Source organism: Gracilinanus agilis, chromosome 2 (genome assembly GCF_016433145.1).
Source record: "Gracilinanus agilis isolate LMUSP501 chromosome 2, AgileGrace, whole genome shotgun sequence".
NCBI classification, from domain to species: domain Eukaryota; kingdom Metazoa; phylum Chordata; class Mammalia; order Didelphimorphia; family Didelphidae; genus Gracilinanus; species Gracilinanus agilis.
Window position 1 is genome coordinate 127,621,198 of NC_058131.1, and position 21,493 is coordinate 127,642,690.

General features: G+C 34.6%; 1 protein-coding gene across 1 annotated transcript in view; it reads left to right on the plus strand.

Annotated features, from left to right (window-relative positions):
• Window positions 1–21,493, plus strand: part of PLCB1 (phospholipase C beta 1) — an 821,547-nt gene that overhangs the window by 532,697 nt on the left and 267,357 nt on the right. The window contains exons 5-7 of the mRNA XM_044659490.1: window positions 5,899–5,978; window positions 14,701–14,754; window positions 16,472–16,547. Coding sequence (XP_044515425.1) covers window positions 5,899–5,978; window positions 14,701–14,754; window positions 16,472–16,547 — 210 coding nt within the window. The remainder of the gene's footprint in view (window positions 1–5,898; window positions 5,979–14,700; window positions 14,755–16,471; window positions 16,548–21,493) is intronic.

A 21,493-nucleotide genomic window follows, 5' to 3' on the forward strand; every position in this document is an offset into this window, starting at 1 on the left:
GTGTCCCCTAACAGTAAGCATCTTAGGGAGAGGGAAGGTTTTGTGTCTGATTTGGTGTCACTGCAAAGTAGGTGCTTAATAAGCTCTTATTGAAAGCTTTTATTGATTCATTGATTTATTGCTGTATCTAAATGTCCAGCAAAGAGTCAAAAGCAGGTGATGACACTGTCAAAGAAGACAAAGTCTGAATATTATGAGCTATAACACAAATTTCCCTTTCCCTATAATGATTAAATCTTTCCTCAGCTATTGGGACACTATAAATCTAGAACCACAGAGGGGAAGGGAGGGAATAAGTATTTATTAAGCACCTACTGCATGCCAGGCACTGTGCCAAGTACTTTAAAGATATTTTCTCATTTGATCCTTACAATAACCCAATGAGGTAGACACTAATATGACCCCCATTTAATAGTTAAGGAAACTAGGCAGAGAGTAGTTAAGCGACTTTCCCAGGATTACATAGCTAGGAAGTGTCCAAGGTCCAATTGGAACTCAGGTCTTCATGACTCTGTCCCAGCATTAATTTCATGACTATTTCCCTCCCTCCTCCTGAATAACTGACACGAACGATAGCAATACGGAGCATAACCACAAAATTATTCAAAGGAATTTTTGAGTAAGAAACTTTCAGGTTCAACGTTTTTCTGGTTTTGTTTGTTTTTTCTTCTGAAGAGCTTTGTGAACTTAAAGTAGTACTGGCTGAAGTAGAATTGGCGAGGTACTATAAGACCTGAAAATTAGTTTGAGAGTAAGAACAAATTGCTGCAATAATTAAAGCCCAAGTCTTGGATACTTTTTGCTACTCACTGGTTCAAGCTTCATGTTTATAGAGTGAAATCATTGTGCAGCCCCAGGGATAACCTTGTTTTCCATGGGAACCTCCTTGCTATTGTGACTTAAAAGACAGTAGAGTAGACATTCGTGTCATACAGAAAGGAGGAGGAAGGAAAACTTGGTGCCAAAGATGACTGCATATAAATAGCTTTAGTCATAAAAAATGGTTGTTTATAACATGCTGGCTATTATAATGAATGAATGCTGATGCATGGTGAAAAAAGAAATCTATGTGGGATAACTCAAGATCTTAGGTAGTGTCAAGATTGACATCTAACGTTGGGAAAGATATAGAACCTAAATATCTTCATTTTAAAGATTGGAATTAATCTAGTTCCACCAGCATTTCCTCCCCTAGTATACACAAATGAGGTAAATGAAATTCAGAGAAGTCAAATCATTAGTTCACTGTTGTACTAACCACTCCAGTGTTTTGTTTAAAAAAAAAAAAAACTTGCCATAGATGCCCTAACATTTCTTCTTCTTTATTACACTCTAAGAGGCACAGAAATACTCTGAGGAGTAAAGAAAATGAGTCCACAGTGGGGTGAAGATGGAGAGAGAAATAAGCATGTATGCAGTACCTACTATGTGTCACACTATGCTAAGCACTTTTTACAAGTATTTTATTTGATCTTCACAAAAACCCTAAGAGGCAGATGCTCTTATTATCCCACTTTACAGTTGAGGAAGCTGAGACAGATAGAAATTAAGGGACTGGTCTGGAATTACATGTTAATTTCTCAGACCAGATTTGAACTCAAGTCTTGCTGACTCCAAGTCCAGTGCTCTATCTGCTATACCACCAGTTACCTTACAATTAAGAAGGAAATGCACAATTGTTAAGACTGAGATTAATGAAAAGGTTATGAAAAATAAGGCAAATAGGAAAAAAGAGCTAGCATAATGATGGGGCCAGTCTACTAGAAAATAGAGAGGATGATTCAAGACTGTATATAGGGGGTAGCTTTGGTAGGCAAGGGCTCAAGAAAAGGCAACAGTGATGATCCATGATGTTAGAAGATGTAAGGTGAGGAAGAGGAGAAAAGAGTAAGAAAAGAGGTGAGGAGGAGGAGGAGAAAAGGGTCAGGTCTTGATGAATGGCCTCAATTATTTCACTGAATATAAACTGAGGTCCTCAGTTGAAAGATTGGACAGAGTGGGATGCTTAAGGAAAGAAGAGAATGGAACAAGCTGCTGCAGGGATGGAGATACTCAATTTGGGTGGAAAAGTAGGATTGTCTTGTTGCCATGAGGGTCCTGCAAAATTTCCTGATTTTGTTTAGTTCCATTCAGCAGCACAGCAGGAGATGGTGGGAATAATCTATGGTTGAGGTTAGAGAAGGGATTGTAAAGCAGAGGATAATACAGAGTCGAAATCCTTCATCCAAGGGGAATTCCCATGACTTACTCCTTCCTGATCCTTTAATTTGCTCTTTCTGATCTCCAATCTTTCTAAAGTCTATCTCAGGCCATTAGTCTGCTCTGACTATGTTTGTTTCCCTTTCCAATCTTGACCCAAAGGTTAAGTAATTCAACTATATATTTTTTCTACCTCTAATCCTTTGTTCTTTTGTTCTAACTCAAATTGTTTCCTCACTTTCACCAATGTTTACCATCTTTCCCTATCTACTTATCCCTTCCTTGTTTCTTAAAAACAAGGTCAAACTTAAAAACAAATCCCCATTAGACTCTTCTGTTCTTGCCAGTTTTCATCCTGTCTCTCTCCTCCCCTTTTCAATTAAACTCTCTTTAAGTGTTTACCCCTGAATGAAACTATTCTCTCCAAATTACCAAAGATGCCTTACTTGTCTAGTTGTGATAGTGTTTCCTCAAGCCTCTTTACTCATCATTCCTCTTCAGCATTTTGTATTATTGAGCTTTTTTTTTTCTTTCTGGAAACTCTCCTTTCCTCATTTTTTGTGATTATTATTTCTATTGGTTCTCCTCCTCGTGGCCAGACTACCCCTTTTCTGTCTTCTTTGCTGGATCTTTATCCATGTTATACCCAATAATTGCGGATATCTCCCAAGGCTCTATCCTCTGAGTCTATATTATCTCTCATTGACTTCCATGGATTCAACCATTATCTCTGCACAAGATGCTCAAACCCATTTAGCCAACCCTAGTCTCTCTCCAGTTCCATATCACCACTGGCCTACTGGACATTTTAAACTAGAGATCATGGAAGCATGCCTATAACAGAACTTACTTTATTTATCCCAAATCTGCCCCTCTTTTGAACTTCCTTATTTTTGTCCAAGGTAATGTCATTCTTCCAGTTACCCAAGTTCACATTCAGAGTGTTATTCTTCACTCCTCTCTTACTCACCAAACATATCCAATTAGTAATTTGTTTTTAAGACTCTCAAACACTTCTCTCATTTTCCTTTCCTCTCTCACACAGAAACTAGTCTAATTCAAGTCTTTATCATATCTTTCCCAGACTATTACATTATCCTCATGATTGGTCTCCCTGCCTCAATTCTCTTTCCATTCTAACCCATCCTTATATCGTTGCCAAAGGTATCATAGGGCAATAAGGTGATGTAGTGGATAGAGTGCTGGGTCTAGAGTCAGGAAGACTCATCTTTCTGAGGTCAAATCTGACCTCAGACATTTATTAGCTGTGTGACCCTGGGCAGGTCACTTAACCCTATTTGCCCCAGTTCCACATCTGTCAAATAAGCTAGAGAGGGAAATGGTAACTACTCCAGTATCTTTGCAAAGAAAAAATGTGGTCCTAAAGAGTCAGACAGGACTGAAATGATGGAACAACAAAAGATTTGACCATATCACCCCACTACTTAGTTAAATTCTAATAGTTTCCTCTAGGAATAAAGTTAAATTCTTTTGTTTAACATTTAAAACTCCTCACAAATTCCCCCTTCCTAGGTTTCCAATCTTTTAGTCCATTACTTTCCCCATCACATTCTATACTTATGTCATCCTGGCCTCCTTACTGTTCCTGACACAACACAACCCCATCTCCTTCGTCCTTTGCATCATCTTTTCCTTAAATCTGAAATTCTCTCCCTTCTTAACTCTGACTCAAAGAATACTTGGTTTCCCTTAAGCTACCTCCTCCAAGAGGTCTTTCTCAGATTTCCCAGCTGCTACTGCCTTGCTCTCTAAGACTATCTTCTACCAATTCTATATGTATCTTTCATATACCAATTTAGATATGTAAACTTTTTAAATTCATGGAGGTTTTGTTTTGTTTTTGCTTTTTCTTTGTATACTCAGTGTTTAGCATAGTACCTAGCATATCAGTATCCACTTTATAAATGCTTATCGATTGCTTGATTTAGGAAATCATATGACCTTTTGTAAGCAATTTAATAATGTAGTGGGTGTAGAACCAAAATTTCAAAAGGTTAAAAGGTGAATATGCCATAAAGTTAGAAAAAAAACTATTCCAAACTACCTTTTACATAAATTTGGTGTGAAAATAGAAAACAAAAGTAGTCACTCAGGGAAGCAGGATGAAGGGAATCTTCTTTGGGAAGAAGACACCAAAGAAAATGCTCCAGGGGATATATATGGGTAGAGAGAGAGAATTAAAAATGCAAGTGCTGATAAAGGGTTATAGCTAATGAAGCAAGGTCCCCTGGGATGAGATCATGGAGCAGAGCAGAAGTCAGCATTGCAAAAGAGGAAAAACTCTTCTTTCTTGGAGACAAAGGAAAAGAAGATGGATAAAAAGGACTGTTAGGTGGTATAGTAGATAAAGCACTGGTCCTGGAGTGAGAAAGGGTAATCTTCCTAAAGTCAAATCATTGACATTTACTAGCTCTGTGATCCTGGACAATTCACCCTTTTTGCCTTGGTTTCCTCATTTGTACAATGAACTGAAGAAAGAAATGGCAACCACTCAAGTATCTCTGTCAAGATAATCCCAAATGGAGTCACAATGTGTTGGACCTGACTGAAAACAAATTGAACAACAGAGACATAAAAATGGATGAAAATTTGAATTTAATTCATTCTCCTAGAAAATACTTTAAATATATAATAGCCACTTAACTCACCAGCTAATTATTCAATTCACCATTTCATCATTCTTTGGTAGAGACAGCTTTTGCCAGAAAGTTCAGTGTCTTTGCACTACTCAGAAGAAATAGGGGGTACTCAAACTTTTTCTTTTTTTAAGCCTTAGTCTTTTATCTCACTAGAAGTCTCAAGATCAGCAGGGGCATCGTGATTACAAGGAAATCTCTCAATAAAATTGAAGTGTTGCTGCTGTTGAACTTGTTCCTTTCCCTGCCAGGAATTATGTTAAAACAACAGGATAAAACATCCACAGAAGGGGGCATGGCAGGGCAACTGTCTTGGATATGTGCCAACTAAGGCTTCAAAATCTACTGGTAGTTTTTAATCAGCTAGTCTAGGACCTTTGGTTAAAATTGTATCTTGGCCTCCAGTTTGTTTGAGTTATATTTGAAGCTCTTTTAGCAATCAAGGAGTCACACCTGCTTGTTTTCTGTTGTGAATGGTGCAGTACCTTTGGTTTTATTTATCTAAGGAACTCCGGATGTGTCAAAGTCTTCCCTAATCAGCACCCCATCTATAACTATAAACTTTAAGAGTTGCCTAAGGTACTAAGAGGTCCATATATCCCAGAATGTATTAGAAAAAAAGTACCTGAACTTGGACCTAGTTGGTTCCGGGGCAGACCCTCTATGTACTACTATATCATGTAACCATTATATTATAACTGTACCTTATTTTTTTAATCATAGTAAATTTAAAGAAATATATATATATATACACATTCACACACATAAATACATACACAAACACATTGATACACATCAAGCCCTTAGCACATCGGAAAAGGCAATATAACAGCACAAATTTTAAAAAATAATTTTTATTAAGCAAAGGTGTAGTAGTAAAGCTGGGATTGAAGAGGGGGAAGTTACTCTGACTATGCGGTTTTTTATAAGCAACAGAAACTCCAAATAGAATCATTTGTCTTCCTGAAAACAAATTTAAAAACCAATCTCTTATAGCAATGCTTTATCTGAGCTAACAAATGTCTAACTTTCATCTCTTTAGGAATGGACAGATGAGGTTTTCAGTTTGGCAACAAACCTGCTGGCACAAAACATGTCTAGGGACGCATTTCTGGAAAAAGCGTAAGTAGCTCAAATATTTATTGGTAAGGGTGTTACTTCTCCTTCTGAGTCAGTTTCCTTTTCCCTTTGTTAGCCTTTTGTTGATGCTATTGCTAACTTTTTCATAGTTATAAACAGATTTTCCTCTAGGGTTCTGTTCCACTCTACGACCATGGAAACTTGCCATGAAACACAGCTCCTTTCAGGAAACTGTCTTTTAGAGTTATTGATGAACAACATGCTTGCATGCCAATGTCTTAATTCCATTGCACACAGTAGGGAAGAACTTCCAAGTCCTGGAATCAGCTCCCAGAATTAAAAACAATGAATGCTTTTTTTTTTCATTCTCTCCTTCTGCATTTGCAAATGTTAGAGTTATTATATTGGAAAGGTCATGTGGAACAGTGATTAGAAAACTCCACTTAGACAGGATGTCCTGGCTTCAAGTATCACCTCTGACTTATATGCTGGTTGTCTGGGCAAGATTTTAACTTTTCAGTGCTTTACCAATGAAATTATAATCTCCTCCATCCCCAAATAAAAGGAAGGATACATGCACTGTTATTATTTAGTACTTACTATGTGCCAGGCACAGTGCTAAGCACTTTACAAATATCTCATTTAGTCCTCACAACAACTACGGGAGGTAGATACTATCATCATCCCCATTTTGCAGTTGAGGAACCTGAGGTTAACGGAGGTTAAATGACATGTCCCATAATCATCTGAAACTGGATTTGAGCTCACATTTTCCTGGCTTCAGGCTTAGCACTTTATCTACTTCTACCATCTAGTTTCCTATCTATAGCCACAAATTCATGTATATATCCCAAATATTAGTCTAGAAAGAAGAATGAATAATAGACACTACTTGCTTTTCTTGCATTTTAGACTTCTGGTAGTAAATCTTAACAAAGCCAATGTTATCTCCAGGTCAAGGACTTAATCCGTCTTTGCAATAATGAAAGTAGATGTTTATAAGAAAGGTGGCATTGGAAGAGAGTAGGAGAAAATAGCATTTTGTTTTTATTTGTTTTTTTAGAAACAGTGAAATTAATACTTTTTTAAATTTTTATTTAATTGACTGATTAAGAAAAATTTTTTATTGTTACATGAATCATGTTCTTTCTCTTCCGTCCTGCCACCCCTCTCCTGTAGCCAATGCCCAATTCCATTGTGTTTTACATGTGTCATTGATCAAGACCTATTTCCATATTATTGATATTTGCACTAGGGTGATTGTTTACAGTCTACATCCCCAATCATATCCCCTGAACCCATGTGATCAAGCAGTTGTTTTTCTTCTGTGTTTCTGCTCCCACAGTTATTTCTCTGGATGTAGATAGTGTTCTTTCTCCTAAGTCCCTCAGAATTGTCCTAAGTCATTGCATTGCTGCTAGTACAGAAGCCCATTACATTCTATTATACCACAGTGTATCAGTCTCTGTGTACAATGTTCTCCTGGTTCTGCTCCTTTCACTCTGCATCAATTCCTGGAGGTCATTCCAGTTCACATAGAATTCCTCCAGTTAAAAGAACATTTTAAATAGATAATAAGAGAATAAGGAAAGGCAGGGGAAAAAAGATTAAGGAAATACTATGCAGCTGTATCAACTTTGCCAATATTAACTTGGCTGGTGGCATTTACTTTTGCAGTTGTAACTGTGTTGAAATTTGGACAGTCCCTTAATTCATAATCATGGGATTGTATATTGGGCTATATATTATGTACTTCCTCCTCCTCTTCTATTTTTCCAAAACTACCACATCTTCAAGGCCTGGCTGCAGAAAATCCTCAACTCTGATCACTTCCTTTTCTGAAATCCTTCGGTATATTAAAAGTATGGCACAGTTGATCATTCACATTTTCTTTAATTGTTTTATATCTCCTTAATCTTTTCTTCTCAACTAGACTATAAGCTTGAAGTCGGTATGTCATTAGTCATATATCCAAAAAATATCTCCAACTTTTCCAAGTGCTGTGAGAGAGGAGAAGGTACAAGGATGAATAAGATGCCATCTTTGACACATAGTAGACACTCCAGTATTTTATTGGTTATTTAGAAGCAGAGAGAGGCAATGGAAGATGTACTAGATGTACTAGAACCTAAATCAAAAGACCTAGTTTCATAGCTACACAACACACTACTTGTCTTCTCTGGGCAAACCATTGTTTTCTGATCCTTCATGTCCATTGTATCCAGATTTTTCATCTATAAAATGAGAGATTAAGTTTTGGCTGACCAGTGAGAAAATTGCCAGCTCAAAACTGAAATCAGTTGAAAAATTATAGTCCTTTATAGTTGTCTTCTTGTCCCAAAACAGACTTCTATGCTGCCATTTAGCCAACGTATTTATTTTAATTCTACCTTAAGCAAAACATAAACAGGAAAGTCAGTCTTTAACAAAATTATTTACAGTGATAATAATTATTATACTTTTTTTTAAAAAACCCTTGGCTTCCATCTTAGAATCATTAGTGTGTGTTGGTTCCAAGGCAGAAGAGTGGTAAGGGCTATGTAATGGGGGCTGACTAACTTGCCCAGGGTCACACAGCTAGGAAGTGTCAGAGGTTAGATTTGAACCCAGGACCTCCCATCTCTAAACCTGGCTCTCAATCCACTAAGCTACCCAGCTGCCCCCTTAATATACAAGTGGCACTATCATCTGTACTAGTAGGAATAATGAAGATTCATTGACCTACAAATACTACATCTTCTCAAGGGAGACCATCATTGTTTGAACCAATTAATTTTCCTGTAACTTGAAAAGGCTCATATTTAATATTGCTTTTAGGAAAAATCTCAGCCATATGCAAACTGAGATACGTGTTTTCTAGGAAACACGTATCTCTAAGGTGGCGATATCCAGTCCCTCACCTTATGCTTCTCTGTCTAGTCCTACTTCTTGAGCCCCCCCCCAAATCCATTATCTATGTTAAATTATTTGATGATGGAGTCCTGAAGACCTAGAAATCAGCTTTAGTTTCATTTATTAATAACCAGCTTTCTTGCATTTCTAGTGTATACATATAATTATAAATCAGACCTACTCAAGCAGGCAAATGTTTTTTACACTGTTATAATTCTCATAATAAATAAAGACATCCAACTCTTTAAAACCAGGTCGTGTAATTTTCAAATAATTTCTTTGTTTTTAACAAATGAGGATATTTCCTATCCAACGTATCCAAAACCTACTGCATTCAGGTCAAAGAATGAATGGACCATCCACTTGTGTGATGGAGCAAAGTAAATTAGGCATACATATATTTTTGCATTATTTGCAGATGCCATAAAATATTATGATATTATTATTACAGTTGTGATAGACTGATTGTAATGCAATGCCTTTTATGTCACTGAAAAGCTCACTAAGGTCCAAGGCTACTAAAATGGTAACACATTTGCCTCTACTATACCTGCAGTAGAGTGTACGAACTAGTAGAAATACTCACCTATAGACCATCAATCATCTCAATTTCACAAATTCATTTTCTATTAAAAGAGAAATGAAGAAGAAAATGCCCTAAGGCTGCTCCTATGTTGTATTTGCTAGTGGGGCCAGGGAACAGAACTATTATTTTAATCTGTCTTCATAAATTCATAGATATATAAAATGATCAATTATTTCATCATTAAGATTACTCTAGTTCTTTTAGTATTTTCTGTTTACTTGATATGTCCACCTATTTGTGCATACTTGGTGTAATTTATATCATATGGGTAGTTTATCTCATTTTCTTATGTTCTTAATAGTGCCTTTTATGCCACTTCTTGCATGTCACTCTTGACAATATCCTTTAAGTGACCATAGAATTAAGTAAATTTTTAAGGGATTTCTAAGATTATATAGTTCAAACTACTAATTTTACAGATGAGGAAACTGAGATTCAAGGATGTTGTTATTATCCATGCTCACATAGGCATCATGTAAACAGAGCTAGCATTTGAACTCAAGTCCTTGAACTTCAAAACCAGAATTCTTTTCACTAGGACATGATCTGACTTTTCTACTTGCCTTTGGAACAACTTCAATTTTTATTTATCTGAATGAGGCCATTGTATTCTTGGAGCCATAGCCATAAAGTCTCATTGGGACAATACTAGTATAAAAAAGATGAGTTTGTGGGATTGAAGAGACAACCAACAGTCAACTGTCAGAAATGTAACATCATTTCTCAAAAATGATCCAATTCAATCCCCTTTTCCCATATCTTTTTTACATCTCAGGGCATTAAAGCTTTAGAGCTGAAATGAACTTTAGAGATCATCTATTCCAGCCCTCCTCATTTTACATATGAGAAAATGGAGATCCAGGCAGGGAAGTGAATTAATTAAGGTCATATCCATTGATAAGCAGTGCTCCATTGGAACACTCTTCCCCTACACTACCTATACTCCAAGTTATTATTGATCTATCCTAGATTATTATTAATCTCTAGTGCTTGTCCAAGATAGCTGTCACTATAGCTATAGATTGAAATATAAATATAAAGGTAGGTTTCAAGATATAGGTAGAAATAGATGTATAGCATGTGGGATTTTAGCCAATAAATAAAATGAGGCCATTTCACTTAGTATAACATAATTTATTAATAGAGACATATAATCTGTTGATTAAAGATGGGCCAGACTTCATGAAAAGAGTCACAGAAAAGTCTGACTCAACCTTTCATAAACAGGTATGTTTTCCATCTGATTTGCCTAGGTATATATCACCCCTTGTAGTTCCACTTGGTGGATATTTTGATGAGGAAGTGGGCTTAGATCTCTACTCCTCTCCCCATTACTCACCTACAGCTTCACTATAATTAGGCTGACCCATCCCACTCTGGCACTTAAGAAATCACATTTTGTTTTTCATTAAATAGAGTAGAGTTCCCTGTCCTGAAGAATCCATTCGACCCCTGGTAGTAAACATCTAACTTTGTTATACCCTTGAGAAATTGCCTGATCTTCAGAGGCTGGAGTTGGAAGGAATGAATGGATTCATAGAAATAATGATAATAAATGATAGGATCAAAAATTAATTTTCCTCACATTGATGTGAATATGGAGAGGTGTATATGTATATATATATATGTGTATATATATATATATATATATATATATGTGTGTGTGTGTGTGTGTGTGTGTGTGTGAATATATATGTCTCTAAACTCATGGATTATGTTAATTGACTGTCCTCATCCAACTATATATCACAATCTAGGCAATATGCATTTTTCTCACAAAACATTCCTATCATTTGCTGTGGAGATGACTTGGACTTTATAAAAGTTATTAAGCAAAGCATAAATTCTGAGAGTAAAATAAATAAGCACGGTTAATTATTGGAGATTATTTCTTTGTATACCCCAAAACAATAAGAAACATTATTTCATGGGATATTTAGAAATTTTATTTTTCAGGATTCATGATGACAATCCACAAAAAGAAATAACCTGAAGATAAATTATAGCTCATGTACTAGCATCTTTTTCAGAGTCAGTAAGTCACAGGAACTAATAGGAAAATATTTTGAAAAATATTGCCCTGATTAGAGAAAAAAAAGGAAGCCCAAACTTGTAGATCAGACACAAGTCCTACATCTATATAACATGAAAGTTTTCTTCTAGAAGGTTGCTCAGCTGCTGTGGGGATAGGGCTCCTCTTTTAACTAAGTCACTGCTGCCACTGGCTACAGTGGTCTCTGCTTTCTTGTAGCTGAGGAAACTAAGGCTTTACTGACCTTTTGACAGTCATGAAATCATAACCTGTCCCATTACATCTCAAAATCTTCATTCATCTAAGATCATGAAAGAAGAAAACACAATAGAAAAATAGCTGCCCTGTCCCTAAGGCCACATGCTAGCTTGGTGGGAGATGGGGCATTCTTTTCTTTGCTCATATTGTGATTCACAATACTTATCACTTTGGAGCTTCCAGGAAAGAAACTGAGATTTTCAGCTTAAACCTTTTGTATGTACTCTCAGTTCCAGTTCAGCAGCCAATTAAGAGATTTATCATTCCCACATGATGTGCCAACAAGAAAAAGTCAAAGGATACCTGCTCATTCTCTGAGTAGGGGGGAAGGGAGATGTTCAATTATGTGCTAAAAGCAGGATCATCAAGACTCTGAGTATTGGATTAAACCCAACTAGAACATACTGCAAAAGCCCAATATATAACCTATTGGGAATTGTAGATGTGAGTGTGCTCTAAGAATTGGGCTTTTCACAGCCTATTACACTACCAAAAACGTGATTTCTTTGCATTAGTGAAAATCACTTTTGAATACAATTGGTCTTGTAGCCTATGTTACCAACCACATTTGTAAAATATGGTGAAAGATAATGCCTGGAAACTATGAACAATGTCACTGTAAAATTAGCAATAAGGAGTAAAAAGCAAAAACAAGTCTCCTAAAAAAGTGAACATCATTGTCCCAAGGACATTTTATGAATGAAACTTGCAAAAGGACAAGTAAATATAAAATAGAGCAAATTTTTCAGTATTTCTATTTTGGTTTGTTTTTGTCATGATGGGGAGAGTGTGATATTTGAATTTAAACATCTTTGCACCTCATTTGCTATATAAAGAAAATGGTAGTTGGGAAGATAAAGTTGGGGGAAACAGCTGGATCAGAATAAATATAAACTGAAGAAATAAAAAATGAATTGTTACAATCTTGAAAGCATTGAGAAAATGTTTACAAACTATATCAGGGAGCAAATGATACCAAAATATGGATAAAACTGAATGACAGACACCAGTCCTGCAAAAAAGGTGACTGAGAGCACTTCAGAACTACCAATATTATATTCCTAGGTTTTTTTTTATTTCATCTACATATATATCAAAGATATCTTCATTAAAAATATGAAAATTTGAAAGGCCAGATTTTGAAAATAATTTTCCATAGCAGACCACATCTGTTTAGTCTCATAATTCATTAAAATGTCTGTAGAATATAAGATTTTGTGGATCACAAAAAAAGAAAAATATTTGATCCAGTAGAGCAAAATTCAACCTTAAAGACATGCAACAAAAAATTTCTTGAGCCCATGTTAAGATCATAGAATATTTCTTAGTAAATGCAACCATGGAGACAAGTTTATTAAGTGACTCTATGACTATTATTCTTACCACATGAATAATACCAATACCTAGCATTTAAATGGCACATTAAGATTTGCAGCCTGTCAATGTTATGTACTACTATAATTGTACCTATGGAGAAGAGATATAGAATATTCCCTAAATATTTTTGTAATCTTTTTTTAGTGTTTCATGGCCCTCTTTCGTTATCTAGTACAGTCTTTGGACTCCTTAGAAAAGTGTTATAAAATACCTAAAATCAATAGACATATAATTGCAAAGAAAACTAATTCTATTCAAGTACAGTTAACAAAATATAAAAAATAAAGTTCATGGACCTCAAGTTGAAAAGCCCTGCTAGGGATAGAGGATTAAGTCTTCCAGAGTACCTACTTCTATGGGATATTTTCCTGATGGCATCAAGTTCAAGAGTGATTCAAGATGTACTCAATGAGATCCATTATTATTCAAAAGAGATGGGCTGAACAGTTGGTATAAGCAAAACTAAGTGGATTAAAAAGCCCATTATCCAGGCTGAGATTTACAGTTAGACAGCCCATACATAGGTGGTACATTGGTCTGGGAGAGAAAGGATGGATGTGTAACAATTTGGGCCAGAATTGAATGGAGGAATTGATTGCATTTGGAAAATTACTCTGCTTTTGGTGATTTCAATCTGCTTCCTGGAACACAGACACGTTTACTCAATCCCCATATTCTTCTGGTAATACTTTGTTGGGAATATTAGAACATCACAGCCTCTGAGTAATCCAAGTTACTCACCACTCAAAAGGCAACAGAGAGACTGTTGGTGCAACATTGCATTGATTGATCTAATCAGTGCAAGAAATAGTGAAGCAGATGTCACTAAGAAAATGTGCAATTGGAAAAAAAGTGTGTTGGTCTTGTGTAAAAGTGATCTAGGAAGGATGGGTGCCCAAAACGTTAGCAGCACCCAGGAAGTGAGAAGAGACCTAGATCTGGCAAATTGGGTAGATAGTGTACAGAATATGGGCAAAACTCATTCATGATGAGAGGTCACAAATATATTGAAGTATTCATCTCTTTTATATCATAGCTATTTTAAATTCTATTAAACCAGAGGCAGCTAGGTGGCTCAGGAGATTGAGAGATAGGAAGTTCTGGGTTCAAATCTAACCTCAGACACTTCCTAGCTGTGTGTCCCTGGGCAAGTCACTCAATCTACATTGGCTGGCCCTCACCACTCTTCCTCCCTGTAGCCAAAATACAATATTGATTCTAAGATGGAAGGTAGGTATTTTAAAAAAAATCTAAACCAACCATATAGAGCCTGTTCTAAATTCAAGGCTAACTTTCTCTTGATTTTCCTATTTCCCAGTCTCTATAATTATTGTGAAGAGTCAAAATTGTAAAATTGATAATAAATTGCTGTGACTTACAAATTCTTCCAAAAGACTTGTTTTTTCAGTATTGAAGGAAAAAATTTAAAACAATAATTATATCACCTACATTATTTTTCCTTGCTTGGCTATCAGTTATCTGAATCAGTAATGATTTTGACCCAAAGAATGCTAAAGAATTGTAAGACTCATACATTTGTATGACTAGTGAAATTTCATTTTTATTTTCTTGTATTATGAATAAAATGAATTAATCTTCTTATTCTCTTTTCCCAACAGCTATACCAAACTCAAGCTTCAAGTTACTCCTGAAGGAAGAATTCCTCTCAAAAAGTAAGTTCCATCACCAGGTATTGCTATTTGGTTTAAAAAAATAAAACATTTAAATTGTCTTGAGTAATTTTTTTAATATCACCTCATTTTTCATATGAGGAAACTCTGGAAGAAGGAAATTCTGTGATTCAACGTAGGTCACCAAATTCACTAATAAAAGAGATGAGATTAGAAATCATTATTAGAGAAATGGAATTTCTGTTATAGACATTTCTTTTCGTATGGCATTATTGTTTGTAAAAATTAAAATTAACATATAATAATAACTTTAATTATTATGTTTTTATAAGATGTATTAATAATCACTAGAAGTAAAAGAATAAATAAGTAGCAAAATGAAACCATGTGCCAAGCTAATTTACTTGTTCAAAAGTCCCGTGTTCACAGTTGCCCTCATAGCAAGGAAAGAGAGCTAGACTGTGAAATCCACCGAATTTTTCCCCGTCTATGTCTTAATGTCAGGAAGTCGGTGGGCTCCTGGGTAATGTAGTTTTAAAAGTACAAATAACACACCTGATCAATAACTACAAGAGCTTTCCATTCACACACACACACACACACACACACACACACACACACTCACTCACTCACTCTTTCAGAATACTACACTAGGTTTATAGGCTGCTGAGTAAAAATAAATGAGGATATAATGTTATATTATAATAGTAAAGATTCTTAATCCACAGTCTCTGAAAAAAGTCCCAGATACAAATATATTTAACTACAAATGAGAACTATCTAAATATACACACATAATATGAGTGTATCGTGTGTAGTATGTAGGTATGTACTACATACATGTTTATAAGATATATATCATAATTTGTTGATGTTCTATTTCACGGTAGTTTCCTTATAATCATAAGCATTATAGATTATACATCTAACAAAAATGTTCTGAGAAAGGATCCATAGACTTCAGCAGACTGCCAAAAGAATCTATGACAGCCTCAAAAAAGCTAAGTATCCCTGACATATTAGAAAGATCCTTGACATTGAGAATCCTCCTCTTTTAACCATACTTTTGCTTCATTGTTTTCCTTCTCCCTCAGTGATTCTCCAAAGATATGTCTGATAGCAATTTTTTAAAAATATCTGATTGAATTTTTCTTATATTGCTCCTACCTTTCCCAGATGTTGGAGGTTTCAGAATCTTTTTACATGGGATAAGTTTATGTGAGGGGAATTCTCACTTTTGGTCTCCTTTCATTCAAATTAGTATTTCAGTTGAAGAGGTACAGTGGCCGGAGTAATGTGCCTTGAGTCAGGAAGAATTTAATTCAATTCCAGTCTTAAATAATTATTAGCTGTGACATACCAGGCAAGTCACTTAATGTCTGTCTGCCTCAGTTTCTCATCTATAAAAGAGGTATAATAGTACTTACCTCACAGTGTTGTTGTGAGGATCAAATAGTAAAATATTTGCAAAGAATTTTGCAAACTTTAAAGTACTATATTTGTCGTCATCTTCATCAGCATGATCATATTTCATAGTGTGGATTGCATTCCAGATCTGCATTGTGTATTTTAAATATGATGGAATAATGGAATCAAGCACATTCCTTTCCATTCAGCACAGAGATTGCAAGGTTTTTTTTTTTAATGTACAAGATAGAATTAGAGCTAATAACACATTTTCACCTTGAAACATTTCTATAGAATTAAAGGAAAAAAACAATATTCATTTTTGTCATTTATTTTTTTTTTCATTTCACAGCATCTATCGCATGTTTTCAGCAGATCGAAAACGTGTTGAAACTGCATTAGAAGCTTGTAGTCTTCCATCTTCAAGGGTAAGCATTTGGCCTCCCTAAGAATAGCTTATTAACATCTCTTTAAGCAACCTAAACTGAAATATTCCTTGTAACTTTTTACCAAAATATATCTGTAACCCAGTGATTTTTAAGGTGCTTGTTTATTTTTAACATGAGAGACAACAATGGCATTATTAGTTATGTGTCTGCAATTCATGAGACTATTGCATTTACTCAAATCCTTTTTTATTTCTTCTCAAGATGTGTGCATATATAAATATGATATTTATAATATTACTTAATACTGTGAATTCTTCTTTCTTTAATTCTCAAGGCATGTGCATATATGTAACATCCCTTTATTTTAGAGCATGTTTTCCAAATGGAAACATATGTGTTTCATTTTCCATTTTAATATATATTTCTACTATAAATCTCATGTGGCAAAAGAAATTTTATTATATTTACTTATGTTGTAAATTAACATTTCTTAAATAAAATGTGAAAAGAGAGAGCCTCTTCCTTAACTTACCTTCCCCTTCCACTGAAGATTTGTTACTCTAGTCTTACACAATAATCTAAGGAATGGAAACAGACACCATCATTTTCAGCTCTGATTTTTGTTTACAAATAAGTAATTGCCTTGATATTGAAATAAAAAAAGATAACTATCAAACTTAATACATTTTAGAGTAATTTAGTAGTGACAAGAAGGCCTTGAGAACTATTATCAGTAATAACTGTTATGTGTTCTAATTAATTTGTCTACAGAACAGATGTGTTTGGTGCTCAAGTCTTTTTGGTCCTATTCTTGATTTTCTTGGTGTGGGAAATAAACCATGAAATATTTGAACTGAAAGTTACCTTAGAAGAATGCTATACAGACCCTTGTTTTTAATCCAGCAAACATTTATGCTGTACCAAGCCTTTTGCTATGTATAAAGACAAAACAAAACAGGTCCTGTCTTTGAGGCTAACATTTTACTAGGAGGAGTGATGGAGCAGATAGAAGTAGACCCTATGTGTGTAAGGCACCTAATAGCAAGGTGGGACAGGATAAAGACCACTGATTTGGGAATCAGAGGAACTGAGTTAAAATTCTCCCTCTCATGCTTATGAGATTGGATAAATCATTTAACATCTTCAGGCTTCAGTTCCTTCATCTGTAAAATTAAGAGGTTAAAATAAATGGCCTCTGAGGTCTCTCCTCTGAATTTAGAGCTGATTCTGTCATCCCTATGGAGAAATCAAGATAGGCATCTTGGAGGAAGTGAAACAAGTTAGCTAAGGATTTTACAAGCCAGACACAAAGAGGCAAGAGATGAAATTTCCTGTACAAAGAAGATTCGGGAGGATCAGTTGACTGTGAGGTAGATTGTACTTGATATGTAATGTGAAGTAATGTGAAATTAATCTGGAGCGCTGGAATAAGACACATTTCTTCTCAGGTCTTCCATGCCATTCACCTTTAAAGTAATGGGGGAAAAGGTTGTATTTAATTATTTCTACGGCCATTTCCAGTTCTGTATCTGTTCTTTTAAAACACAGGCTTCCTCTAGCTGTCTTTCCTCCTGCATTATATAGTATCACTTGTGAAACTATCTCTAAAACCATCAATCTCTCTATTTATTATTATTATTTTTTAATGATGTCCTGATGTCTTCAGGATCAAGGTCTCAACAGATGGAGGAAAACTACAATAATTGTTCCAAATATGTACTGGTAATATGCTATATTCTTAAAGCATTTTAATATATGTTTTCTCATCAAAGCATCATAGTGGCCAGTGCTTCCATAGGACAGATAAAACATCTTCATTTGATGATTAAGGAAACTGAGTCACACAGAAATAATTGGTTTGCAAAAGGTCACACAGACATTGTCAGAATTATTACTAGAACCTCGGCCTCAGCCCTAAACTGATTCAACTAATTCTCTTTTAAATAGACCGTAATACCTCTGCTTTTCAAAAAAGTGGTATGAAAGAACCATCAGCTTTTCTTACGTGGTTCTTAGTGGTCACAGGCAGACTTGTATTCTCATTTTTAAAGCCTTGACTTGATATCTTTTATTCTACTTAATGATAATTGTGTCCTTTCTTACCATTTTTATACACTAAAGTAGTATCTCACTTCTGGTGACTGCAACCAGAAAGGGAAGTAGAAGTGTATGCATTTCTACAACTTCCTGAGTACTTGCCAGACTCATCCTAGGGGCTATTCAAAACCCAGGAAAGGTGCTTTTATCCATCTACATTCACTACTTATGATCACATTCTCTCTCTTTTTTTCTTATAATTTTGTTTAAACTTTTAAAGCTATCAAGTTTTTTGGCTCCCTTGATTTCTCCCCTAACTTTTTTATGTGACAATAATTGACAAATATCAAGAGTCAGTATGAAACAATTAAGTATCTGTTTATAGGAAAAAATTTTAAAACCCGCTAATTAAGAAGAGTATCTCCTTAATCATTTAAGTCTTTCACAAAAGCCTAGATGTGGATATTTATGTAGTACACATCTTTTCTGAGGAGAATTTTCAAGGTTTCATTTTGCTATACTGTCATATGCTGTCTTAAAATCAATAAAAAATAAACAATGAGATGACTTATTAGTCTATACTTCTTAATTAATTGTAACTATAAAAATATTATCTAATATTATAAAATATAATCTTCAAAAATTACCTGTTCTCTTTTTTATAATTTTATCTATATAACCTTATCATAAATCTATATAACCTTATCATACATATCATAAATATTTTAAAGAAATGAGGAAGTAGAACTATCGGATTAATAATTGTTTTTGCATTTTCTCTTTCCCTTTATTTGGGCTCATCCCCTCTGACATATTTTGAGAATAAATCCCTTAGATTCATCAGTCTTTTAGAGAAATAGTTCTCTTTTAAATGGTTACTTTTACCCAATCCCATCTAGCAAGAATTTATTGAATAACGTGTTCAAAACATTGTGTTAAATCTTAAGAATATAATAACAAAAGGTTTACTTTCAATTGTAGAGATGTTTTTCCTCTTTGTACTTGGTCTTCCAGACTTTTTCTTCCTAAGTAGCATTACCGCTTCTTCACATGGTTTGCTGGAAAGAAGAGTCCAGATTCTGTTATTGCTATAAGAGATCTCTTTGAAAAAGAAAAAAAAAACTGCCTGCAGATGTTTTCCATTTTGTATCTGTTTGTAGTCTCACTCTTGGTTGCATAGCCAATATTTTTAGTATAATCTCACTTTAAACTTGTTTTCTCCTCCACTTTGTTTTGGGGTTTCCTGAGGCAGTATTGCTTATAATAAACTTTCTTTCTCCTCCTCTATAATGTTGTGCATATGAGAATGAGTTTTATCTAAATTAGCACGATATTTGGCTGCTATAACTCTCTTTTTTTGGCATGGAGATTGTGTTTACTGATTGAGATAATTTCTGAGCTCTTTTGGACCCCTTATTGTTGTAACTTTTGCAATAATTATAATTGCAGTACATTCTCTGAAGCTACTTTCCCAAATCCCATTAGCCAAGAGGTTGAGTCCCCCAAGGACAAGCTGCTCCATCTCCTCTCAGGCTTCTATGAATAACATTGAAGGGGTGGAGTGCGTTTCTATTGCTGGAGCTTATAAACTCTCACTACTATGTTCTTGTCTTAATTGCTAATATTGATTAATTAGCGAAACTCATTAGCTTTTAGAAAGGGGAAATTTATTAAGAGTAGTTGGCATAAAATATCCTCAAACCTAAAATCTGTGATCCATTCTTCCTCCAGTATATACAAAAATCCAATGGATACCTTGCTCAAACTTAGCTCAAATGTAATGAAGGAGGTAATTCATAACTACGAGGAGTTTTTTGCTGGAGGCCACAAAATATCTCCTAGATAAATTCATCTTGAATTTTCACATGTATACTTTTAAATGGAATGTTGTTATTGTTTCAGAAAGAAGTGAATTAGGCCATAAAATCTTTCTCATTTTTGATGGAGAAATTAAATTTATTTTTATATTAGTATTTTAGAAACAGATGGAATTGATTTAGTAGGGAAAAATTCTAGTTCCTATAAATTAGCCTTATAGTCACATCTTTGGAGCATTAGAAAATTAATTTACATTTTTACTAAAACTCAAAAAAATAGATGAGAAGCTATTGGCTAGCTATATTTTGTACTAAAGGATTGTATTAATTGCTTTCATGGTTGATCAGAAGCTGAATCAGTTACCTGTAGCATCAGTTTCATGTCTTTCATATGAAAACATCTGGTAGATGACTTCAGAAATTATATGGTTTAGGGAAAATAAAGCAGATGATTTTGAGATGGGAAATTGAGTTTGAGAAGAGAAAAAAGACCTTACAAGGTCTTGATCAGAAGGATCTAATGCTGTATTCTTCTCATATAAATGAGTTAAAATTTTAAATGTGTTTTTATTAATGGGTATTCAAACTTGAGGGTATTTAGTAGTGGAGAGAAAAACCATCAAATATGTATGTAAGCTTTCAAAAGAAATATTTTGAGTTAATTTATAGGACTAATTATTTTTAATTAATTAATTTAATTAATAGGGCTAGGTTTCCCAATGGCTAGAGCAGGAAACTTAGAGTAAGGAAGATGAACTCAAATTCTCCTTAAGTCATATTGACTATGTTATGCTGGGAAAGACAACCTATGACTGTCTTAGTTTCATCATCTATAAAATAGGAATAATGATATCACATACCTTCTATGGTTGTATAAACCTTAAGGCACTATATAAAGTTTAATTATCTTCTCTTTTATTCTGAGCTCTCCCTTTATTTAGAGTTAATTTCATCATTAATAAGCATTTGTCAGTGCTTAATATGTTTGAGACAAAGGGCTACATACTTAGCTTAATAGCATTTCATGAAATATTTTGAACAAAGCTATTCTCCACAAAATTTTAAGCTAAAGAAATAAATAAGACAGGAATGGTACTGAATGGAACCTCATCAAATAAATTATTATAATAA